This window comes from Excalfactoria chinensis, chromosome 14 (assembly GCF_039878825.1).
Source record: "Excalfactoria chinensis isolate bCotChi1 chromosome 14, bCotChi1.hap2, whole genome shotgun sequence".
Taxonomy (NCBI): Eukaryota; Metazoa; Chordata; class Aves; order Galliformes; family Phasianidae; genus Excalfactoria; species Excalfactoria chinensis.
In genome coordinates this window covers 12,402,599-12,428,534 of record NC_092838.1, presented here as the reverse complement: position 1 = coordinate 12,428,534, position 25,936 = coordinate 12,402,599, and the positions used below count along the sequence as shown (strand labels likewise).

Below are 25,936 nucleotides of genomic sequence, written 5' to 3'. Positions count from 1 at the left end.
TGCAGTAAGGTGTTGGGCCTGACGCTGCTTGGGCAGTGTGGTGGGGAGAAGCAAGCTGCTTCAGGGAGCTGTATTCTGAGTGGTTCTTGGTGTGAAGTGCTGCTCCAAAGCAGCACGTTTTCCAGTGCTGCTCTTAGGGAAGTTTCCTTAGTGGTGCTGCTGTGATTCAGCAGCAATGTGAAGTGTTTCAGGGCTACTTTTGTACCCTGAGATTTCTGTTATGAGAGTGGTAGGAAAGTTGAACGGTAGACTTTCAGGTATTGGCTTTCAGCAGAGCAGATCCTGTTCTCACAAGTCAGACATTTATCACATGGGCAGTCCTTTTTCCTAGGGATTCTTTACATGTGAATGGGAACGAGAAATAGGGGTGAATGAGCTCTTGAGGCAAAATGCTGCTGCTTTCCTTCTTTCCCATATACCTTTTCCAAGTCTGACTTGAGGGCTGTAAGATCAGGATTCCAAAAAATACCACCAATGGAGGTTGCATGCATGAATTCAGAGTAATTTGTCTCATCAAAAACAATGTCTTACTTTGTGTACCTATCAAGTGGTGGGAGGAAGAGATGCTGATATTTTGGTTTCCATGCTGCAGGTACTTGTGATGGTTTGAGATACCACAAGAGGTAATCTTCTCTTGCTTTAAGTGATTGTGGTCTGCTTTGTTTTGGAAAAAAACAACAACCAACAGCTCTTGTGCTTCTCAATTGGAGGGAAGGTATAGCACTGAGATTGTACTGCATTGGGCAGGAATTAACTGTAAAAACCAACATCTAGCGGTAGTAGTGTAGGTATAGATGTATAAGTGTGTGAATATATGTATGTATGCATTTAAGAGGCATGTATTACCTTTGCAGTATAATTAATTACCCAGATTTTCCAGAAACATTACCATGAAACCATAGCATATGTTATGATTGAACTTACCCATTTTTTACCTTTAGATCTTGCTTTCTGCAGGTTGGAAACTTTAACACTGCTACTTCAAACCAGTCTTGTTCTCTGAACACTTGATGTTCCCAGCCCTTACTTAATCCTTATTAAAATGGAGCAGTCTGCTGTTCTGTGGGCAATTCTTTGACACTGGTCAGGAGGCTTGTTGGTCAATGGATTAAGGACAGTGATGTAAAGCTGGACCTGAGCTGATGGTTTTACAGGTTGATGCCTGATGGGCAGTCCTCGGGTGGCCAGATGTGCTCAGGAGGTGGAGTTTGGAGCCGTGTTGTTTGGAGGATGCTGTATTTTGTGTGAATCCAGCATTACTGCAGGTGTTTGTGCCTTGAGATGTGTAACCTCTGTCAGTCCTGACTTCACAGTGATCATAAGCAGCTATAGAAGCTCCCTTGAAGCACAATGAGGGGTTTAGGATAGAACAGTTAGAAGAAACATCGGTTTAGGTGGTAAGAGAGGCTTCTAGTCTTGGGAATGGGAGGACTGAGACTGTGTGCCAAGAATTGCTGATAGTTACATATCCAGTTTTGAGGTGAAGCAGCTGATATTTCTTGAACGTAATCACAATGACATCAGGGTTACGTGTTCACAGAACACCTGTAGCTGTGAAACTGGTTTCTGTTTGTGAGGCTTTGGGAAGAGGGGAAAGGTTTGGTTGTGTCTTAGGAAAAGGTCAGCAGGAAATTGCCATTTGTTGTCTTTGTTGTCTCTGGTGATGAGCTGATATAGAGGAGAGCTGGTGATTTTTCCAAAGAAATGTCTGTGCACGTGTCCTGGTCTTTCATCCTACCTACACCTCCTGTGGAGGGCTTAATAATGTCGGATGAAAACGGGATAGTAATGGCCAAGTTGAGGTGAGAGGGATGAGGTGTTTCTGTCTAGAAGGATTCAGTAAGTAACTGAATAACTTGTGGGTGGGTTTTTTCACTACTGCTGAAGTTTTTGTCCTCTTATTTTTGTTGAAGTGTGAGACTGATTGAGGCCATGGAAGGGGTTCAGGTTTAGGCAGGAATTTCTTGCTGACAAACTACTAATTGCTGCCTCTTGTATTCAGGAAGACAAAGCACAAACATGCATGCCAGTACCTGGGGCAGTGTTCTGTGGGGTTGGCAAGAGCTCTTTTTCTTGGGACTGTGGCTATTGGGATTTTCTGTAGTTATAAGGAAGAAGGGAATAGAAAATCAGGTGATAAAGTGCTTTTGTCTAAAGAGAATCTGTCGTATCCATAGCAAAGGTTACTTCTGGTAGGTATGCAGACTTTGCCTTATCTGAGTCAAGGGTAATAACAACATGCTGAGAGGGGGAGGCTTTTGAAATAACCCTTCAGGTAGCAGAATTCTCGTTTTGTTCAGGGTTGTTTTTCTTGCTTTCAGACTTTTGGCTTTTCCTTGAGTGGCAACAAGTACTGAAAATCGGAAAGCTGTGATGTTCATGTGTAAACTAGGAGCCTGCCTGATGCTCTGCAAGAGGTCTTGGAAATGCCACTTCTTGGCAGATTGCTCAGTGAAGGAACCATTGGAATTAATTCAGACATTTGCCAGCAGTTTTAGATTTCCTGAAGGTGCTGCCATTGTGCTGAGGAGATCGAGTCAATGAAAGCCATCTGAGTCTTGGGAATGTTCCTCCCTGCTGTACTGGTAATGGCCATTCAAATCAAATGGCTGTTGGAAAAAGGAGTCCTGTGAAGTGCCTCCTCTCCTAAATTCACCTTGTTACTTTTCAAAAAACAGTCTGAAATTTAAGTCTTAAAACTTAAAACTCCTTTAAAACTTGTAAGTTTGTCTGCTCTTGTTGTGTTTCAGTTGAAGGTCAGTGGTGATTTGATGCATTTCTAATCCATCTTAGAGTCTGTTGTACTGTGGCATCCCACAGCTAAATGCTGTACAAGTGTCTGCTGAAATGTTCTCAAAAATGGTGCTGTTCTTTGGCCAGGCGGTTAAATGGAGCAGAGTAGAAAAAGTTGGGAGGAGTGGAATGCAGGGACTGATGGAATTAGCAAGTGAAGATTTTTTGGTGAAATAAAGAAGTCATAATGCATGCTGAGCACTTACATTGTCATCCTGACTGGGTTATGCAGTGGGTACATATAGGGTTGTTTGCAGCAGGCCTTCCTTTTAGTCGGCCTTCCTTGGCCCATTTGTCCATACTGGCTTTGTGCAGCAGCCCTGCAGGTGTCACAGGGTGAGCAAATGTAGGAGAGACCCTTAGTGAAAAAAACTAGCAACCTGAATCTGACTTGGAAAGCGTTATCCACTCCTACCCGGCCCTGTACAAGTAATAGGTAGCACAGAAGAAAATGACAGCGTTATTTAGGAAAAGGGCACCTGCTTGTAATATAACACTGGTGTAATGTTTTTGTATTTTTAATGTGGTTACATTAATATCTGTGAATTGCAAAACTAAGTAAAAACTTCTGACTTGAAGTAACATTGTGGCTCCTGATGGTGTAATTTGGGGCTGTTAAAGAGATGGTGTCAGTGACTGCTGTCATCTGGATTAGCACAGAGCTGCCATTGCCATGGCTGCTCCTGAAAGGAGAGCCTCTTCCTCCTGCAGCGGGACTGTTGTCGCATAGCAACTACTGTGCTGAAAGCTTAAAATCAGATGCTGCCTTTGGTTGTGCCCTAATGATGCTTTCTTCATGTAGGGTGTGCTCTGCCTTTCTCTTGGCAGTGAGTGTCTTTTGTCAGTGTGCTCTGTAATGTTTGTCATGTATGCTTACTTGTTTGTCCCCCGTGCTTAGAAATGTGCACTGTTGTGCTGTCACTTTTATTTTTTTTTTTTTTTAATTTAAAGCCCAATTTTGTGAAGATTTGAGACCTTAATTGATTAATCCCTTTGAAGCAAATCTGGGAGAGGCCAAACTTGTGCTCAGTGACTTCTGATAACTGGTAAGGGAAGATGGGTAGGGCCACTGTCCTTGCTGTGGGCAGGCACTGCTGAGTCTGGGCCTGCTGTACCTGGGGGAGGGGCTGGGGCTGCAGGCGGGCTGCAGAACTGAACAAAGAATGAATTAAAGCAGGTGAGAAACCAACTGAGTTGCTGTTTGGTAGATAAGTCTGCTGTCTTAGGAAGAATGACAACCTAAGGTATCCAGAATCCTGAGCTGTACGTGTTGCTTTGAGAGGTGCTTTGTATTAAAGCATTTTTCCACCCCTTTAAACATGCTGGCTAGTACTGAGGTATTCTCATACCTATGCTGGATCCTGAGGATGCCAGCATCATTTATCACCGCTGCTGTTTCGGTGTGTTCATCTACTTGCATACATACAGGATTTGACTTCAGATCATTCACTGTGACAAACACTGTTGCCTATGCTTAACCAGTGACTCCCATCATTGAATATGTATTTATGCAAGATATTAAAATAGCTTCACTTATAAAAAATAACTCACTTCAATTATAGGTTGTCATCATTTCATATTTAATCTTACATTCATCTTTGTAAAAAGTGCAAATTAAAAAAATGCCACTTCTTAATGACTATAAGAGTGACTTCAAAGCTTATCCAAATAGAGATGGATTCTGTAATTCTTGGTAAGTAGCACTGAGTTGGGTGAGTCATAAAATGCTGTTCGGTTAGTGTTGCAGAAACTTGCCAATGATAATTAGCATTTTTCTTATATTAAAGCATTTTTTTAAACATTGTTTATGAACGCTTCCCAGCATTCTTGGAAGCTTGGGTGCCTTCTATCTTAATGAACTGTCATAATCAAAGGTGAACTTGATGGTTTTTCTTCATTACCTTTTCCAGCTGACTGCTGTTCACCTTTTCTTGGGGGTTGCAGAAGTTCTGTAAGTTTAGGAAGTACGTTTTATTCCAGGACATGAAAAGAGATGGTCCTGTTCTGCGGAGAAGGGTTACTGGTGTAGAACATGGACCTCAGGCTCAATAAATGTGCAGTTTCCTTTACAGAAGGAACTGCAACTGAAATATTCAAGAGTACATCTGAATTCGAGATGGAAACAAATCACCTATAGAAATGCAAGTGGAGAGTTGAGTTGTTTCAATCCATTTTGCTTTTGTGAAAGCAACTCGTGGTTGCCATGCATTTGTTCAAAGATACAGTAGTACCTTGTAGTAGTGCTTTGTATATCCATACGCAGCCCATGTGAGGATTCCTTCTGGTTACCCTTTCTCCTTAGGGCAGGTGTTGTTGTGGCACACAGGAACCATCCCCAGAGGACTGGATTCCTTCTACCCATATGTAGTCACTTCTATGAGTTTATCAAACAGAGTCCTGACTTTGGGGCTGCTGCAGTTCATCACAGCCCAGAGCTGCTCTGTGTGCAGGACAGGCAGCCCCAGCTGTGTGTGTGGCTGGTGGGGCACAGGAGGGGTTGGCCCCTTCCCTTTGCTATTATGTTAATATTTCCACGGAGTTAAATTTTGAAACTCACTGGGGGTAGGTAAGATATCTGGGAGGGACACCTTTTGACCCTAATTGTATTTCTATAATACTACATTTCTGCTTATTTCTAGGACAAGGAGCAGCAGCTGAAGTTTCCTCATCTTTTGCCATTCTGTCTGTCTGTGCTCTGGTAGTACTGGTGGTACTGCTTGCAAACTGCGTCTCCTGCTGCAAAGACCCAGAGATAGATTTCAAGGTAAGACTTCAAGTTGGAAATGTGCATGCAAGTGATATTGGGAACTGCATTCTGGTATTTCTGCATCACTGTCCATATACTCTTCGGAAGTATCCAGCAGCTGTTTGTCTGCACACTGGAGAGTTGTGCTGTGAATGTGTAAGTACTTGGTCTGTGCTGCAGTCAGCATCTTGAGCTTGTCAAAATCATTGCTTTCTGTTAGGATCAATAGTGAAAGAATAGTCTTGAGGCAGTTTTACTGTAAAGAACCCTTTCTGGGGTTGTTTTTGTTTTCTTTTAATTTGCTTTTAGTCTGGTGATAGGATTTAAGATATTCCTCTCAGGTAATATTGAGGATGCATATCCTGCAAACTTATTGAATTTATTATCAGAGTATTTTCTTCTAGAACATCACTTATTGGTGTTCATAAATCAGAGGGTGGCTCTTTTTCTAGGAATATATCTTATATATATATGTAATTAAATATATATGTATATATTTACATATATGTGTATGTGTTTATGTATATATGTAAAAAGTAAATAAGGAGAGGCCCTGAAAAACTCAGGTTATTTTTGGTAAAGAAATGTAAGCATGAAGTGTTGTCTTTAAGTCAGTAATAAATTGACAGAAAGAAAATAAAAGAAAAAAGAAAACTTTATCACTCAGTAACTACACGAGCCTCCTTGGCACCGTGTATTCAGATGCAGTACAATTCCTTTCAACATTGGTGATTTACAGATTTTCAGGTGTTTAGGTTTCTTTGCATGTTATCAGGTTATTGCCCTTAAAAACAAAGCCCTTTGTATTAATTTGTTTTCATGTGCAGCTGGTTATTTGATTGTAGTCTGGTTTGTGGATTCAGATAGGAAGCCAGAAGAAATGTAATGCTAATTTTAAGGCAAATATTAGCTTAATTACTGAGATTTTTTTATTTCAGGAATTTGAAGATAACTTTGATGATGAAATAGATTTCACGCCCCCAGCAGAAGATACTCCGTCCGTTCAGTCTCCAGCAGAAGTTTTTACACTTTCAGTTCCCAGTATTGCTTTACCAACTCCATCCCAGTTTCCATCTCGTGCAGGTAAAATAAGTTTTACAATGAGAAAACAGAAGTAGGCAATTTATTCTCTGATGTGGTGTAGCTGATTTGTGCTTGACTTTCTGTTATATAGGTTTAACTGTTACAGATGTAAAATGAGTAAATTGATGTAGGGTGCAGAATGAAGTCTCCTGGTGTTTCACCTTAGAGTGGGTGCTGTATAGGTTGACTGAACAGAATGAGTGCAGCTTGAATCTGCTGAGACTCCTTCCTTTACGTATCATTTCAGGGGTTTAAATTGCTCTGGGATATTACTAACTTCTGCTATGTAGTAGTTCTCTTCATGGCTGAGCTGTCATTGGATTTTATCCACCAGCCTTAACTGGAAGCAAGAGTAAATCTCTTACTTGACAGCAGTGCTACTATCTGGGCTGTGTCACTTTCTTAGTGTCACTGGCAGCTTTTTGTGCTGTAAATGTGGTTTTGGTAAGAGGACATTTTATTTTGCTTGCGTGAAAGAATTTTGGGAGTGTATTCCTTAAGACAATATCTGTTTTAAAAAAAAAAAGGAAAAAGAAACTTTAGGTCTGTTTATTAGTATTTCTAACTAATTAGCAGAGAGAGAAATACTGCTGAGTCTCTTCTGTAGTAGAGTCTGCCATTGTTGCTGTCCATCCTCTGCCAGGATTTTTTGTCTTGTTTGTCCTCTGCCTCTGTTCTTTATGTAAATTATTTTTAGTCAGGAATTGTCCTCCTTCCAGGTGGTAGCTGTAAGTAGGGCAGTTGGGCTGAAGAAAAAAGCAACCCGTCCCATTCTCTTAAAATGATAACCATATCTTTAGCTGTTAAAATGTAGAAGCAGTGAGTGTTTTAGTTTTTATTCTGTTTCCACAGGGAACTTTTCTGTGTGGGTTTTTCACTTTGCCCAACTAGAGTGTGTGATATTGGGATTGCAATTCAACCTTCTTACTGAACATGTTAAAAAAAAACAAACGTAGAGGTGTATGTGTGGTAAGGAGGGTTGTCTTTGGGCAGTGGGTGTTCTGTAGTACAAGTGGTTTATTAGATAAGTTTCACCCCAGCCCTATTGTCACAATGTTACCTTCACTCTTGCCTGTGTCTGTTTTGTTGCTTTGGCTGAATATGTGCATACCATTGGGAATAAATAGTGTAGGATCTTGTATTGTTTTCTCCACTGTTGGATAACTGGCAATCTGCATGGTTTGGTGTGTCTAAGGTTTCTTCTGTTGTGTATGACAGATGGATCAAAGTCTCAAGTTGCACGTCAGAGTCTAAACTACATCCAGGAAATTGGAAATGGCTGGTTTGGAAAGGTGAGAAGTTTTCTAATATTGTTATAGTCCAAACCAACTAGACTTGTGCATTTCCTTCAAAGTAACAGCATAAGAATCTGAGGTTTACTTGCACATACTTTTTAGTTGTCATTAATTATGCTTTAATTTAAATGTGGTTTCTTACAAAGCCATTTGGTATCTCAAGATTTTACTTCTGTGGAATTGAATTCATGCGTTGTGTTGCTACCAATGCTTTCCAGGTAGAAGTCTTAAGTAAATAAATGTTCCTTGCAAAGAGGTGTTTTCTGAAAATAGATGGGTAATCAGTTGTCAGGATTTATAAAGTATGGGCATCTACGTGCACTGACAAGCCAGAAAATCTCTATTGTGATGTGTTTTATAGCTCTTGTTTCTTTTTGTAGAGAAACCCTTTTTTGCCTCTGATTAATGGCACAGTGGTTATAATTTTTCAGGTTCTGCTTGGAGAAATCTACACTGGCACTAGTGTGGCACGAGTGATAGTGAAGGAGTTGAAGGCAAGTGCAGGTCTCAAGGAGCAGGAACAGTTTTTAAGAAGTGGAGAACCATACTAGTAAGTAATATTCTGTAACTAGGTTACCATAAGCCCTTCATACTACTGCTTATGAGTTAGAGGGTTTTTAAGTGTTATTTGTCTGCTTGCCCTTTCTTATAAATTGAATTCTTATCTCTTAAGATGCAAAATACAACTGATGCAAAATGAATAAGTTTTTGAGTTTGCTTAGATAGTGTGCTCTTTGCTTAAATGCTTGGTAGTTATTTGATCGTGACTGAAAAGCACACTTGATTTAGTTTGTCAGATATTCTGACAACAGCTGTAGCTTTTCAGAAAAATTCTGGTGTTGCAAACCAACCCAATGTCTAAGCACTTGCTTCTAAGAACTGAGCTTTAATCTTTGTGCTTGGATTTCTTATTAGAAGTAGAAGAACAGGGAACGTGTTGTGTGTTACTGTGTACACAAAGTTCTTTGAAGTTTCTGTATTCAAAAAAGTTAAATATGACGTAGTGCTAAAACTAATTCTGCTCCAAAAGCTTGCAGTGGGGCTTGTGCGGAAATAAAGCATTTAGAGTGGCATCAACTTCTGTCCAGTAGTACTCCACAACTCAGAAATGATTAACCTGAATGGAAATGCTAACAAAGTAGTGTTGCTTGGTGTTCTCTTCCTCATGCATTATGGTTGGAAGATTTCTGTACTATTTGCTTCCTGAAATTGAGTCTTTACACTAGAGAGGAGTTTGATGCCTACTAGAGGGAAGGTAATTTCTTATGTTTTGAGAAGAACAGTCCTCTAAAGAGCACTATGGATGAGTAAATAGAGAAAGGAGTATCAGGCATACCTTAAAATGTGGCTTATCTTGCCTGAATGTGCTACAACTGAGTGGTCATGGAGAGCGTTCTGCTCTCAGTTCTTTCTCTTGTCCTAGTTAGGTTGCATTTAGGCTTAAATTGTTGGCAGCTGTCAGAAGAAGAAATCTCATGCCTTCTGCTGCATTGGCACAAGGGCCTTTTTTTGAAAGCTAGAAGAAGAAACCGATCTGTCTGGGAACCACCCTGGCTAACAAAAGGGTTTAGTTTTTAGCCAGATCAGTTCCTTAAGCATAGTCCATGAACCCATTACATGCATGAACGTTTAGTTTTGGTGTGAGGGGGGAATGATGGGGGTGGGAAGATAGATGTGACTTTGGGGCAGTGTTGGTTTTGTGTTTTGCTATCCTGCAAATTTCAGCTGCTTTCAATGATATGCTGCCACAGTATAGAGTAGATATAAAGGTACAAAGAGAATCTGTCTTTGGATACTTGCACCTTCTGTTCATGCTGCCTCCAATTATGTATTGAAACTTGTAGTTGAGGTTCTAGTGTGTTATGTTATACTGAAAACAATGTATACTGTAGTCTTTCTGACTTTAACTGCGTTTTCACTTCAGCATTCTTCAGCATCCAAATGTTCTCCATTGTATTGGGCAGTGTGTGGAAGCCATTCCTTATCTCCTAGTCTTTGAGTTCTGTGACTTGGTAAGTGCACTTGTACAGAAGGCTGCTGTTGTTTTCCTATTGTGTGAATGTTATGCTGTGTATTTACTGCCCTTCAGTCATGAAGCTATTCTTATTGTTCTGTTAGGGAATGTTTTTCAAATAACCAAAATTTCAGAAAACACTTTTTTGCTTCAGGGGCAGATGGCAGAAGTTGGCTTTTTAAAGTTTCTTTTTATTCGTTGTATAAATCAGAGGTTCTTGTGGAATGTTCTTAGGAAGAAACCAGCTGATCGTTCTTTTCTTTGCTGGTGGGCTTATTAGTCTCTTGTAGTCTATGTCATGTAACAGGGAGCTTGGAGGTGAAGGGAGGTCATAGAACAACACTTTTTATTGCAGTCCAGTGTCATGCACCTGCTTGGTCACATCCTAAATTTACATCCTAAATGTTGTTTGCCATCTGTGAAACCTTAACATGCCATAAATATGACTTCTAAGCAAATATTACTTGAAGAAACTGAAAGAATTTCCTTCTTCCTGCCTTTTCCCCCTGCTCCAGAGTGCCCAAATTTTACTTGTGCCATGAAGCCGAAATTGGGTGTTGGATTTGTTTCGAGAATCTGTAATGAGTGTACTCCAGTGGTTGGAGCGTCCAGAATCATCCTGTGCTCTTCCTGATCCTTTCTGCTACTGTGTTCTTTTAACTCGCATTCCTACTTTCGTGTCCTTTTCCTCATTTACTTTCTTCCCAACATGGAACCTCGTTCTGCTTCCTGAACACCTAAGGAATGCTGAGAGCACACTGAGGGGTGGCTGCATTGCTTTCTGTGCTGCTCTTGCTGCTGTAAAGGCCACTGAAGATGGGAAGAGTAGTTGCACAAACGTCTTACTCAGCCATGGCATTGCTGGGCATGTGCTGGAATTTGCATGAGCTTTGTGACGAAGGGGATGCTGTGTGTGTAGGAACTTAGGGCCGTGCCTGCTATTCACAGAAACTTCCCAAACTAAAGTTTGGACATGGTGATGGAGCCCTGCTCTGCGGAGACTTGAATTGCTTTATTGTAGTGCAGCACAGTATTAAAAACAAAACAGGCAAACCCTTCTGAGCTGCAGGTGGCTGTCTGAAAATAGGCTCAATAGCTGCTTTTAAGGTCTGTGGTTTAAATATTGAAAGCAAAGCTGAAAAATGTTAAGGCAGAAATGACCTCAGAAGTGCCTATGTGTATGACTAAGTCCTTGAGAAGGGTCTGTATTTATAAAATTCAGCATGGTTCTCCTTCACCTGCTTTGCCACTACAGTTTCTGTTTAAATTCAGACACACCAATAGGGTGCTGGTTGCACCAGGTGTCTCAGGCGTTTTAATTCAGTGTGATAAACTTTGAGTTTTCATGAAAAAACATCAATCTGTGGCCTTAAATAATGGAATTTTACTAGCTGGGTGAACTAATGAGGCAGAAGTGCTGATAAAAATCATTGTTGTTTTTTCTTTTCCTATATGGGAGAAACCATTTGAATGATTGATCAAGGTGAGTTGTTCCATTTTTGGTGAAGACTCAGACGTGTGTGCCTGAGGAAGCAGATAGTGGTGTTTTTTTTCAGCGTGCAGGAATGGAATACTTTGTACTGCTTTGTACTCTGCACTCGAGCTGTGGTTTCTTTTAAAAGGACCTTTGAAGAAGAATATGAAGTTTGTTAGTAGATACCCCTAAACATTTAATCAGATTTAACTTCTGTTTTAATTATTAGCATGATTTAATCAGATCTTGAATTTGGAGTAACTTGTGAAGATTACCCTACTTTAAGAATATATTTTTAAAAATCTTGGTTTGCCTGATGATTAGTGCCCAAAATTGTCATGATCCTGCAGAGTAATCTGGGAAGGATTTGGCTTAAGGAGATAAAATAGATTTTCACTTGAACTGGGGGCAGTAAGCCTGACAGCCAGAACGGTAGCTCTAGACATTTGTGTGTAGCTAGATAATGTCAGTGAAATGGAGAATAGGTGTCTTGCTTGCTTCTATTCAAAGAGAACCAAAGCTCGTGTCTTAGAGTATTATATGTTGTATGTGACTTCCATACTGAAAGTCTGGCTCACCTGAAGAGTTCAGAGCCGAGTATCTGCTAGAGATCACTGAGCTTTATTCACTGTGTGCACAAATACACAGGACCAGGCAGGCCAGACAGAGATCATATAAAATAGTTGTATGCAGAGATGGAGGTGAGTGCAGCGTCAGCTCAGTTATCACCGTGTCACTGACTTCTGTTGTGGTCTTTGTGCCTCTGTGGGAGAGAGCAGCACTGAAGTGATGGAGGGAGGGATGTGCAGGAAGGCAGACAGCACAGTTTGGAATTTAAAGAGGGTATGGATAGGTAGTTTTCCTTAGTAGACAGTTGTTTGATGATGATAATTTATTTTCCGTAGGCAAGTACTCTCAAAGCTGCTTTTATTATTGTGATTGGGATGGCAGTTACTTGGATTTTTCAGGGTTTTATTAAGTGATCTTACTAGAGGTGGGAGGTTTTTGTGTACCTTTTTTTCTTGAAATTGGGCAGTACAGTGAGTATGGAGGTGCTTCCAAAGCGTGCCAGTATGAAGCTGTGCAGTTGGAGGGCAGTAGGAAGGGATGCCACTGAGGATTGCTGAAGGCTCCAGTGTCTGCTGACTGTGTGCTCTTCAAATAGTAAGGATGGCAAAGGTGGTGCTGTTTTTCTGGTTGCAGTATAATGCTCTTTGCCTTGTGTTACTGATGTTATATATACATATACAACCAGGAAAAAAACTGTTTTGATCTGTGGTACTTGATGCGATTAAGAAAGAAAAGATGGTTTAGTATAAAGGTAGTGAATATGTTGGCTGGATTGTATAGGATCTTCAGATGTCAAGCTCTTTGAGGTTTTTCCAGCCATGCAGATTTTTCTTTGCAAGTTTGTATGCTGAGTAATGAGAAATGTGTCTGGTCTGCAGTTCAGAGCTGTCCGTAGGGTGTTTTCTTCACGCTCCTTCAGAATCATTGGATATCACAGAATCTCTCCTTTTTGAGGCTTTTCCTATTTGGGTCTGTAGCTTCTATGGGGCCTTTTGATGTTGGATCTGTAGCTTCTATGAGGCCTTTTGATGCTGACTCTGCTGCTCAGGTAGCCCTGCTGGATTAAGCAGCTCCCAGGCTTTTTGGCACCAAAAGGTGATGAACAGGGGCACTGGAAACTGCAGTGCAGATACCAGAGCTGACTGCCACGGTAGCAGTGCCGAATGTCACTTGAGCTCAATTACTTGTTTTCTTGGCCATATAAGCTACTCAATGTATTTCTGTTCCTCAGGACAGCCTGGTTGTATACACAGAAGCTATATTTGCCAGCTTGTAGCATGTTCTGTGCTGTAATCCAAGCTGCTCTGCCCCTCTTGTTCTAAAGAGCTGAGCGAGAAGCAAGAGCAAGCAGTTGTGTGTGACTGAAAGGTTTAAGTTTTAATTTTTCTTCATCTGTATTACAGTTGTTTAAATTTGTTAATTGGCCATTATCAAAAGAAGTAACGAGTTCTTCAAAGATCCTGCATTAGTTTACTTTGCGTTAGTGCTGTCTTAATAGCCAGCTGTTAAAGACTGTAGAATGGCGCCAGGTTAAAAATAGTGGTAGCTGGCTTATTAACTTTAATATATTACTTGGTCATGCATGGCCAGCATTCTGTCAGCACAGCAACTCTTCTAATGAATGGACATAATTTATGAGCAAGGGAAAGTTATTCAAATGTGGAAGTAGCATGTATATGCTGAGGCTGATTTGCCTATCAGATGGTTCTTGGAGAAACATTTTACAATTCCCCCAGCAGATGAGGTCAGCAGGATGCAGGGTTTGCCCGGCATGCCCTCTAGCTGGCTCCAGGGATGCTGGTACTGGGAGGTACCTGCCTGCAGTAGTTTTCTTTCTTTTGTTTGGCCTTTCTGATTACTGACACTTGAAAGCATTGTTTTCAAAGAATAAGAAAATCTTGGCAATGAAAGCTTACCCAGAGTTCAGCAAATCTGTTTAAGAAGAGGAAAAATAGGGGGTTGATAGATTGTGGCAGCATCAGAAATCATGTCTGTTGGGTTCAAGTACTTCTTATTCTCAGAACTGCTTAATATTTCTTAAACTTTACATCTTTAAACTTTATGCTTTAACAACTTTTTAAGGGTATAAAGAATATATGCCATACACCACTCTCAAGTATTTTAACAGCAGTCATTACTGGTATGTGTACAATGAAGCAGTGTTGGAAGAGGGAGGCAGAAGTAATGTTGTTGTTCTCTTAATTACGTGGTGTTATGTGGTGTTATGTGGCTTGGCAGGTAGCTTTCCAGCTTGGTAGGGAGAGTTGTGTGGGCATAGTTTGGCAACTTCTTTACACTCCTCAAACTCTTACTGTCAGTACCTACTGGTTTGAAGAGTCACGTCAGCTGTTAGAGTGTCCTTGTGGACCAAACTGGGACTTGCACAACCCAGAAAGCTACAGAAAAGTGCTGCAGATAAACAGTGCCCCTGGCTTCTAGTGGTTGGGGCGGTGGTGGGAATAAATCTCAGTATATTGTGGCATTCTTTACAAAGAAGGCTGAACTGATCCTGGCTAGAACTGAGAGGGGGTGGAAGGAAAAGTAAAATCTAGTTCTTTATTGATTCCCAAGAGAAAAGGGAGGAAGCAGTGGCAGAACAAGTGGAGCCTTCCTTAAGTGTGTTTAGCCGAGCTTTTTATATTTAGGTATCTGAGCAGGGAATTTTGCACAGCTGTATTTACTCAGATGTATAAACTTTGAAGTTTGCTGTATTAAAAACCCCTGTCCAATAAGGGGCTGTCTTGTGGCTCATATAATACAAATACTGTTGATGTTTTGCTGCTGTATGCTGGTAAGCAGGGAGCTGTAGGATGATTCAGGCTAGAAGGGAACCTGTACAAAAGGTACAGTACAAAAAAGACAGGGATCTCTTGGAAAGAGTCCAGCGGAGGGCCACAAAGATGGTGAAGGGCCTGGACCATCTCCCCTATGAGGAGAGACTTAGGGAACTGGGTCTGTTTAGCCTTGAGAAAAGAAGGCTGAGAGGGGACTTGATCCAGGTTTACAAATACCTGAGGTGTGGGAGCTATAGTGGCGAGGCTGGTCTCTTTTCAGTAGTGCGTGGGGACAGGACTAGGGGCAATGGGCTGAAACTCCAGCATAGGAAGTTCCGCACGAATGTGCGCAAGAACTTCTTTACGGTGAGGGTGACGGAGCACTGGAACAGGCTGCCCAGGGGGGTGGTGGAGTCTCCTTCTCTGGAGATATTCAAGACCTGCCTGGACGCCTACCTGTGCGACGTGGTGTAGGGAGCCTGCTTTGGCAGGGGGGTTGGACTCGATGATCTCTAGAGGTCCCTTCCAACCCCTATAATTCTGTGATTCTGTGATTCTGTGATTCTGTTCAGCCTCCTGCTCAAAGCAGCATCGCAGACCAGGAGGCACAGGAGCCCTCCTTCCAAACTGTGCCGCTCCATCTGGGTGGCAGTCCAGCACTTGGAGGTATTTATCAGCATCCCCCAAGTCTGGCGTAAGTGTTGTCTTAAGCCAACACCAAGAAGAAATTCTGTATTTTAACTTCAAATGTTGCTATAAATGGGATGGGGAAAACAACCAATATGATTTGGGATGCTAGATTTAATGCAAGTTGCATTTCCTACAAGAATGTGTGTCTGCATGAATTATTTACTAAATAAGGGATGTGCATCTAAAGGCATCCTGGCAACTTAATCCAACCGGGACAACCTCTAAGCAGGCAGTTGCTGTTTTAACGAGTGAGGGCAGTATCCCAGCAGATAGTTTGCCTTTCCTCAGCAACGTGCTGCCACCTATGGCTGGCATCGGGTGCGTTGTGCTCCACTGTGCTCCGTTGTGTTCCTTGTGCAGTGGGATAGGGAATCTGTTATGGACATTGCTCATCTGGGAGTTCTGAGCTCTGCTCAAGCGAGGTAGGAAGGGAGATGTGTGCTTATACATGTTTATATATGCAAGTACAGTGATTCTTGCTCTTATTTTCTGAGAAGAAGCACATTTTAGGCAAAGCGTAGACTGCTGCTTTGTGTGACCTCAAGACCTTCCTTCAGTCTCCCTCCAAGGCTGTGGCACTTGTGACTTGTACAGTTAAAGCCCAATATGTCACACCAATGAGATAAGTTAATGCAATGTGTCGTGCAGTTTTCATACAATTCATTTTCTTCCAAAACAAAACTGCCTTCTGAAGCCATTTGCTAAACTTAAAGGAAGACTACAAATGAGTAATAAAAGTACAGGACTCGTGGGTTAAAAGCTTAACTGTGAAAACAGGAACAGTGGTGTAAGAAACTTGTCTTACCCTGCTTAGAGTCACGTACTCTGGTCTTGCTTTTCCCAAGTATATTTGACAACTTTCAGTTACTTTCAATATATTTCAAAGTTGTTTTCTTTTTTAGTAAAGTATGAAGTGCTTTCGTAGCCTCGTTAATTGTGTAGATGTTGCTTAGTCCTGCCTAGGCTCAGGAAATGTGCTGCCATCTTCTTGTGCCTCAGTGATGGGAACGGGCTGTATTACTGTGCTCTTTTATCCCCGGAGCCCTGATAAGCCAGCAATGGCTGAAACTGTTGCCTCTCCCTCCCATCCCCTTTGTGTATTCCACTCAACTTTGCTGAATGGGAGCACCTGCAATTTTGACTCATTCTGTTTAAAAACAGAAGCTCATCATATTTTTACTGGAAAGTATTATTGTTTGGCAGTTATGTGTTTTTTTTGTGGCAATGTGATGTAGCTGTTAATTACTAAATGATGTGATTTAAAATCCCTTAAAAGGATGTACAGCCTGCCTTGGATACCTCTCAAAGCATCCTGATGGTGATTGGGAACCTAAGATTCTTTATTAAACACAGTGCTAGCCTTGTTGACTGATAAAGCAAGTGGTGTTGTTAGTTGGCTTTTCATTACAGGCTTTTGAGACTGACCCAACACACAGCATTGAGCAGTATTTTCAACTTCTTTTACAGGGTGACCTGAAAACTTATATCTGCAATGAGCAGGACCACGTTAGAGGAGATTCACAAATAATGCTGCTACAGAGAATGGCATGTGAGATTGCTGCTGGACTTGCTGTAATGCACAAGCATAATTTTGTGCATAGGTATGTTTTCCAAATAAATTACTGTTTCTTTAGGATACGCTTCAGAATTCATACGTATGTTTTCATTGAAATACACACGTGTTCAAGACTGTGCTTTGTCCAAATTCATGGACTGTAAGTCATGAAGATGTGATGCCTACGAAGATGCTGATTGGTGTGGTTGTACAGCTCTCACCTGCCTGTAATCGGCTCACCTGCCTTTGGGCTCTGCAACCCATAGAGCGCAGCTTTCTGCTAAGACAGTGCAGAAGACCTAGTTGTTGGGTTAATTCTTAGACAAGTTAAATAAGTTTTGTTGGGAAGGGGGGGTGTATAATTAGAATTTTGATAAGTGTGGATGTACTTTCATGGCTTACCGCAGTGTGGAACTTCTGGTAGCATATTAGCTTTGATACTAAACATGGAAGTGGCTGCTTTTCTGATGGAGTAAGGGAGAAACTGAAATAAAATGAAAAAATCTGAAGCAGGGTATCTCTCACTAAATTGTTGTTCATGCAGCCTCTCAATCTTCAGAAACAGCTGGTCAGAATTGGCAGAGACCATAATGAGAGGGATTTTTCATTTCAGTGACTGGGGGGAGAAACCCAGAATTTCTTTACTTGTGGTTAAAGGTGGTGCAGTTAATATGGAAGCATGACGGTAGTTGTAAGAGGTCTGAAAAAAAATAGTTTGTGAAACTGCTGTGAGTTATGGCAGAGTTTTGTTTATGATTAAAAACACATGAAGGAACTGGAACACATCCACTCTAGACTTGCAGTGACTCAGGTATTGGGGTAGTTGCTCCCCAGATGAGGCTTACCTGGTGGAACCATTGGTGTCAGCATCACTTCCTGGTGGTGGTGGTTGTTGGGTCAGTTGGTTCTTGGTAGTAGAAATGCAACTTGCATCATCTCTGTAAGCAAATTAGGACTTGTGCTAGAGCTTGTCAGTGCACTGTGCTGTTCAGGGGAAACTACTGAATGTCGTTCTTAAAGTGTAGCTCTAAAGCAACAAAATTGAGCATTGTTAAACCTATTAATTAACCACTGCAGATGACTTGAAGGTAGTACCACTTGTGCCTACTGCGCTGAGATTGATGGCTGTTTCTTGTACTGCAGCAGCGTGGCTTTGTAGGTATTAAATTCTAACAGGATATTTTCAGTGAAATGCACTTAAAGTTGATAAATTATTCTGTGGATCTGCAAAAAGTATCACTGTAAATGTTTACTTCTAGCAGCACTATCCTGATGCTGTCAGAGTAAGAGGTAAAGCTCCAGCATTGGTGATTTTGTTGTTAGTGGCAAATTCAAGCAGCTGAAGATGTATTTCTCTCTTCTTTTCGGATATTTATTTAAATAGCATAAAATAAACTGAAAAGCTTTTGGGGTGTTCTTCAAGCTTACAGTCAGGCTTCTGTCTGGTGAAATGCAGTGATTCTGGAAGGAAAAAGAATTCCTTATTCCTTTAACTACTTAAAGTAAAAGAGATCATGTGGTTTCCAGACTGTGCACTTCAGAAATGCTCCCTTTATCGCACATGGAAGCAGTGGTGCAGTTCTTCTGGTGCACTTTTAGTTACACTTGCACAAATTTGAGTTTGCACAATAGGCTGAGCAGCTTATGTCATTACAGCTGCACTGCTGGCTGTGAGTGGTTGTGGTCTGGTTATGGCAGAACTGGAAGTGTGTGTTCAAGATCCTTTTGTTTCCTTTACCAGAGGAACTTCTATAAAATGACTACTGATGGTCTTTGTCAAACACCGTAGTTCTTGTTCAAACGCAATGTATGATTGCTATTTAGAGGAATTTAGCTGTGGCTGTAAGATACCGCTAGTTGCTTAGTATCCTATTGTAAGCTGTATTTGAACCTGGAGTGAGTTGTTGGTAGCCTTTGCTTATGACATTGAAACTGGCAGGCATGCAGTGACAGGTGAGGGTGTGAAGTGGGGCTGACAGGTCCGAAGTGGTCTGCACTGTAGAATAAGTAGAATGCAATGGTTGTGCATGAATACTTTGCGACATAGTATAGATGTTTGGGAGTGTCCTTCACCACCATAGGTGACTGCCTTTTGAACTTGGTTTGTAAAAGCCAATGTGAGTTCTGTCAGGCTTTTAAAATGATAATTTAGTCTTAGCCTGCAGTGGTTTAATCATGCCAATGTGAGCTACTATTGATTTGAAGTCACTTTTTAATATTTTAGGCTTTGTACATAGGAGTAACTATCATCACATGAAGTTGGGCTCAAACTCGAGATTTTTAAAGTGAATCTCCCCACCATGGCTGGTTGCTGGGCCTGGGTATGACCTGCTACTTGCTATTGTAACGTGCACCTGTGTGTGACTAAATAACTTGGAAGATGTTTGCCTCATCTGATACTCGAGTTGTAGCCTGACTCCTGAAAAGCATTACTTTTATTAACCTGTTGGTCTTATTTTGCATTGAAGACTCACCATTTATTTGCTTGCTTTTGCAGTGACTTGGCCCTACGAAATTGCTTTCTTACGTCTGATTTAAATGTCAAAGTAGGAGATTATGGTATAGGATTCAGTAGGTACAAGGTAAGTTGATCTAGTCATGTACCAATTTTCTTAAGGGTTTGAAAGTCTAAGGTCATAATAGAATGTTTTAAGGTTGTGATTTGACAATAGATTTTTCTTTGAATATTGGATGTTCATAGCATAGCTGGCAAGGAACTGTAGCAAACCTCATGTAACAGAATAGATGATATTTCCAGAAGTGGAGCTTATAGAAGCTGCTCGTTAAGTTGAAATGTATGTGTTTATATGTTATATATGCATTTGTCCTAAAATAGTAATGACAGGTGTTATGCAAAAATTCACTTCAGTGTTTTAAGAAAAGAAGATGCCATGACATTTAAAGAGAATGTTTTAAATACTTAAAAATACTGAGAAGGTGAGAAATGAAAAGCATACATTGACAAGTTCTGAGTAGCAAATCCTAAACAAGAAGCTGACGTTCAGTTTTATTGTGCAGTGAATACTTCTTTTTCTATAGCATTTTCTCTGCTACTTGGGGAGAATGGGATTTATGTCAGTTCTCATTTTACACACAGCAATCCCATAAAGCCAGGCTAAGGAAAAGTTTGTCCATTTCTGGAAGTAGATTCAATGTTTTTTCATTTATTTTTTTTTTTTCCTTCAATAATGTAGGAAGATTATATTGAGACAGATGAGAAGAAACTTGTTCCTCTGCGATGGATTGCACCGGAGTTAGTAACGAGTTTTCAAGACAAACTGCTATCGGCAGAGCAAAATAAATACAGTAACATATGGTATGTAGCACAGCTTAAAATAATATCAGTGTTAGATTGTGGAGTAAATTTTCAAAGATTACATGAAGAAATAAATGATACTTGCAGTTAAACTGAGTGGTGGTCTGGTGCGCTGCTTTCTGGTTTTATCAGATGTACAGTAGGTTAATCTCTACAGATCTGAAACTGCATCTTGCTTTGGAAAGCAGCTTAGAAATGTGCTGTGAGAACAACCAGAATAAGGAACAAACAGTAGCAGAAGAAAAAGTGTTAATAAAAAGATGCTTTGACAAATGTCTTCAAGTGTTCGTGAAGGAAGGAAATAGTGAATAATTTTCCTATTAATATAATAGCTGTAGATGATTTAAAACATACTAAAGTTGATCCCATTAGAACTCGGCTAAGTTTAATTGGTGGAAATGTTTCATGCTTTAATGTGTGAGGGCTGCAGTTAACTGCCTCTGTTACCAAAGAGCTGTAGAGGGACTGGAGAATATCGTGGTGAGGATTTATTTTGAAATCATCGAGTTCCCCTTGAATTCCAGGGAAATTTGAGGGATGGAATTTGGGTCATAGGCTGCCAGTTCTTGAAAACATTTGTATCTAAGGGTATTCAATAATGAATTGTTTTATTTTTTAACGTAAACCTGGGTTTACAGAAAGCAAATGGGATGGGCAGAAATTATCTAAGCACCTTTTCTTGCATCCTTCAATCAGAGTTCCTTGGATTGTTCTCTTAATCTAAGCTACCAGCAGCCAGGGCCTTAAGCATTCCAAATTGTAGTGCCTTTTATACAGAGCTGCTTTATATAAGTTGCTACTAGATGACTTCCAGAAACCTCTCCTGAGCTAAGCAGTTCTATGGTAATACATACAGAGTCAGTTACTTTGCATTTTGAGCAAGAAAAGGTAGTTTAAAGAATTGGGATCAACTCAAATCACTGAAAATATGGTTAATGTAATTTATAGCACCAAGCAAATACCTCCCTATATAATGCAAAAATACCAATTTAAAGAAAACTGGAACAGATTTGTTTTCTAGTGATCTAACTTGGAGCTGCAGTTTTTGACTGAAGATTTTCCTATTGTTGTACTGACTTTGTATTGTTACTTTTTTTTTAGTATGCAAGAGTTTCTTCCACAGATTGGTCATCTGCAACTTCATGTTTGGTTACCTTCATTGGCATTGCTTTCAGAGAGTTTGGCCCCTAAGACTTCTAGTATTCCGTCAAATGCAATTAGAATGAGTTAATGGATTCTGAAATTCCTGTTGAGCCAATAGGGAAGTGATATTTGGTGGTTCTTGTAAATTGTTTATGAAGTACTTATTTTCTTAGAGCAATTTTAAAACAGTTCTTGGAATGTAGTGTCTTTCTGCTGCTGTTTTCCAGGTCCCTGGGTGTAACGTTATGGGAGCTGTTTGAGAATGCTGCTCAGCCTTACTCAGACTTCTCTGACAGGGAGGTCTTAACCCATGTCATAAAGGAGAAGCAGGTTAAACTTTTTAAGCCACGTCTGGAGCAGCCATACTCTGACAGATGGTAAACTTCAACTTCTTAATTTTACTTCTAAAGCTGGTGAAGATGTTTTTCATATTAACTATTCCTCTTAAAAGTGTATTGAAATTATTACAGGTTACTGACAAAGGAACACTAAAGAAAAATGAGAGGAATTGCTGTAGATTCTACTTTGTCAGTAATATGTCTCACTCTTTAGTTCGTTAATTATCTGATTATTATAAATTGCTTTTTGTATGCATGCTATTGAAACATGTTTCTTGTTTGCATAGGTATGAAGTTCTGCAATTCTGCTGGCTACCTCCAGAGAAGAGACCAACAGCAGAAGAAGTGCACAGACTACTAACTTACCTTCGCATGCAAAGCCAAAGGGACTCAGAGATTGATTTTGAACAGCAGTGGAATGCTCTTAAACCAAACACCTCAAACAGAGAAACAAATAATTCTGCATTTCCAATCTTAGATCACTTCACAGGAGATAGACTTGGCCATGAAATGGAGGAAGTTCTTACTGTTACTGAAACAAGCCAGGGTCTCAGCTTTGAATATATCTGGGAGGCAGCTAAACACGATCATTTTGATGAGTGTGGTCATGTGAATCCCGATGAAGCAATGACATACACAAGTATTTTCTTTCCAGTGGAGGTTTTCGAGAGGTCCCTTTCGGAGCAAGGGCCGGGAGCACAGGATGGAAGTGGTCAGGAAGCATCACTTGCTGTTCCTGGGGTGTTACCTGTGTTTGATGCGCACAAACTTTCAGTTGGAAATGACTACTATATCCAGCTAGAGGAAAAAGGTAGTGGCTGCAGCATGAATTTCGATAACCAATCAGTTGTACTGACTACAGAACTTGATCAAGAAGCTGTACAAGAAAAAAGTTCTCATTTCATGGTTCTCAGGGATCTTGATGTTGAAGAATCTAGCACTGATGGGGACTTCTTCCACTACAATACAGATCCCAAGGAGGAATTTTTGCCTGCTACTGGTAGTCCAGAAAGTCCTTTCCAAAGTATATTTAATGACATTGACAGATCAGAAGAATTAACAAATAGGAAAATACTTGGTTTTGCTGAAACAAATGATATTCCTAAAGACTTTAAACCAACTGTTTTAAACTCAAACATGGATATTACAAAGGTCACAAGTTTTGGTGAGAAAGAGCATTCTGGTCATACTTCTGAAAACAAAACAGTTTCCCTATATGAAAATGTCTCTAACCAGTCTGAGTTGGTAACCTTAGAAGAACTTTCTGATAACTTCTTGTTTCTTCAAGAGAAAAACCTATTAACAGGGATAATGTCTAATAAAACCAGCAGTGATCTGGGGCAAAAAACAGAAGCTGTTGTAAAAAATGTATTAGAAGCCTCAAGTAGGAGCTCTGTAGAGCCTGAGCCTGTATTGACTGAAAACATGCAGGTCTTTTCTTTAATACATGAAAGTCCTGAAACTGTGAAAGATGAAAACTTTAACCCAGTAGCAGTGGATAAAGATATGAATTCATGGTCTCAGACTGCTGTAGAGATAGACGCATCCTCTAGTCCACCTGCAGCATATATGTTGCACGATAAAGATATGAATCTTCCTTATTTGAAGAATGAGGGGAAACTTTCAGATGTGGAAGGCAACCAAGCCTTGTTTTGTAACACTGATACTTTGTTTCAGGAGCTGTCCAATAATGCAAAAAATAATAATGTTGGAAACAATTCATTTTACAGCACTGTTGCTGAAGCAGATCAGAGTGATGTACAAATAAAACAGGGAGTACTTTCCGAGTCTGATGAAATAGATGAAATGGCTTTTAATAGGGAAAAATGTGGTCAAGAAGATTTGGAAAGAAACCTGCAGTGTAAGACTCCCGTATTTAACAAAGATGAAGATTTGTTAGAGGAAAGACAAGAAACATCAAATAATTGTGAGAACTGTAAGGATGTCCCAGAGGAGGTGACCTTAATTTCTGTTGGTGCTTCAGACTGTGCAAGTCAGGACAGTCTTTTGGAAGATAGCCCATCTCCTAGAGAAACTGCAGAGCAAGTCTTAGAGACGCCTGATTCTTTGGATTCTTTGGATGTGATTGAAGTTTTAGAATCTTTACAGGCTCAAAGTCCTCAAAAACTTTTGCCTCCTGACAAGCCTGCTGACAGTGGCTACGAAACAGAGAATCTGGAGTCTCCAGAATGGACTTCCCATGTTACAGTTGAGGATGCTTCTAGTGGGGTTACCACTCACTGCAGTGCCAGTGAGAGCAGTGTCAACAATCTGCCTTCTAATCCAGTTATAATTGTTTCAGAAGCAGCACCTTGCTTAGATGCAGTAAACAGCAACTTTGAAATAACCCCGCTATCAAATCAAAATTCATATAGAGACTCTGCCTATTTCTCTGATAATGATTCCGAGCCAGATAAAAAAACAGAAGAGACTGTAAATCTATCAAGGGAGACTCTGTGTGGTGCTTCTTCAAATAGAGGAGAGAATAATAGCAAGAAGGATTACTGTTCAGGAGAGAGGCTGCAAAAGCACCATCTAAGGAATTACCAGGATACCAGTATTCAGAATACAAAGCCAGAACTGAATCATAAGGTAGAGATGCAAGAGCTGGATGTAGAGGTGCAGGGGTTTCCTGAGGAGTGGACCGAGGCAACTCTGAATTCTCTGGAGATATCAATGGAAGATAATGCGAGGGATGAAATAAAACTCTCTGAGACTTACCATAAAAGTGTCTCTTGTGTTGGCACGAACACTTCAGAACTTCTCTCACACAGAGACTTTAAGTCTGTGCATAACATACACAGTTCTTTAGATTCCAGTGATAGTGAGAAGCCCTTCTACCATAATGAAGGACAAAAGCTGAAAGAGCCAGATATTGAAGGAAAATACCTTGGCAAGCTTGATGTTTCTGGAATGCTTGATTTAGAAGATGGTGATGATGCAGATGAGGAAGATGAAAACAGTGATTCTGAGGATGACATGAGGACTTTTCATATGCACAGCCTGAGTTCTGACAGTGAGGATGAAAGTGTTCACCAGGTTCCTGAGATTCTTACTGACAAGGATGATGGAAAACATCTGAGAAGTTTACTGAAACTTCCAAAGCCTCTTCATGAAAGGCAACCTGAGCACTGGAAAAACGAGAAGAAGGCTGTAACATTCTTTGATGATGTCACAGTCTATTTGTTTGATCAGGTATCTCTGCTTTTATTGAGGAAGTAAAGGGTTGTTTTAAACACAGAGTGCTGGAATACATCAATAATATTTGTGGACTCGCTGTTCCAAGCTGGTTTTCTGGGATCTTGTTTGTGTTGTTGTTTTTCCTTTGTGTAAAGAAACAACTTCTTGGCAAGGTGTGGTTTTATGCTGCAGTGACTCGAAATGCAGGTTTGCTTTGCACAGGGTTGCTTGCTAAACGAGTTTGAGGACTTAGGATTAAAGCATGTACATGTTTATTATACAGGTAAAAACACTGAATCTTGCATTAATTAGTACTAAACAATTTACCTTAAACTATAATCAAATGATAAGAGAAGTAGTTAGATGACAATACTACTTATTATTACTATAGTGTTATTCAAATTCAGTAAAATGATACTGATCTGCTTATATAGACCAAAGTTAGATCTGTTTCCCACTTGCTCTGTCAGTTTGTAAAGGTGTGCAGTTGCTACAACATTAAAATACAATCCCTTTGAATCAGTTTCAACCAGTGCAGTGAGTCTAAAAGGACAGTCATGTTGTTAGGTTTGGAAATGCTTGTGATGATGTGTGTAAATAGTAGGAGTTGTCTGCAGTAGAAAACATAGGTGGTACATTGTCTTTGTCTTCTGTAGAACCATAATCCTGCTGTCAGAGGGGAAGATAGAAATAAGATGTATTCAACTGCTTAGAAGTTTTACAGGAATTTCTAACATGTTGGCTGCTTCGCATACCAGTCATGCAGCGTTAGTCTCTTCATCCTGAATTATAAAGAAGGAGTGAAAAAATGAACAAGCAAGCCAACAAATAAAATGCTGGGAGACAGGACTGTGGGCTTCTTTAAAACCAAACCAATAACCTGCCTGTGCATGGCTGAAAAGGGGACCGTATTTGTTCAGCTGGGAGATGAAATGGCTTAATGATAAACAATGTCAAAATAGTCA

The 25,936-nt window shown here is 40.4% G+C and overlaps 1 protein-coding gene across 1 annotated transcript in view; it reads left to right on the top strand.

The window, feature by feature from the left end:
* The window catches only part of LMTK2 (lemur tyrosine kinase 2), a 36,789-nt gene that overhangs the window by 4,342 nt on the left and 6,511 nt on the right, over positions 1-25,936 (top strand). The window contains exons 2-11 of the mRNA XM_072349216.1: positions 5,433-5,557; positions 6,478-6,622; positions 7,841-7,914; positions 8,349-8,467; positions 9,842-9,929; positions 16,907-17,040; positions 19,492-19,576; positions 20,189-20,310; positions 21,681-21,830; positions 22,079-24,986. Coding sequence (XP_072205317.1) covers positions 5,433-5,557; positions 6,478-6,622; positions 7,841-7,914; positions 8,349-8,467; positions 9,842-9,929; positions 16,907-17,040; positions 19,492-19,576; positions 20,189-20,310; positions 21,681-21,830; positions 22,079-24,986 — 3,950 coding nt within the window. The remainder of the gene's footprint in view (positions 1-5,432; positions 5,558-6,477; positions 6,623-7,840; positions 7,915-8,348; positions 8,468-9,841; positions 9,930-16,906; positions 17,041-19,491; positions 19,577-20,188; positions 20,311-21,680; positions 21,831-22,078; positions 24,987-25,936) is intronic.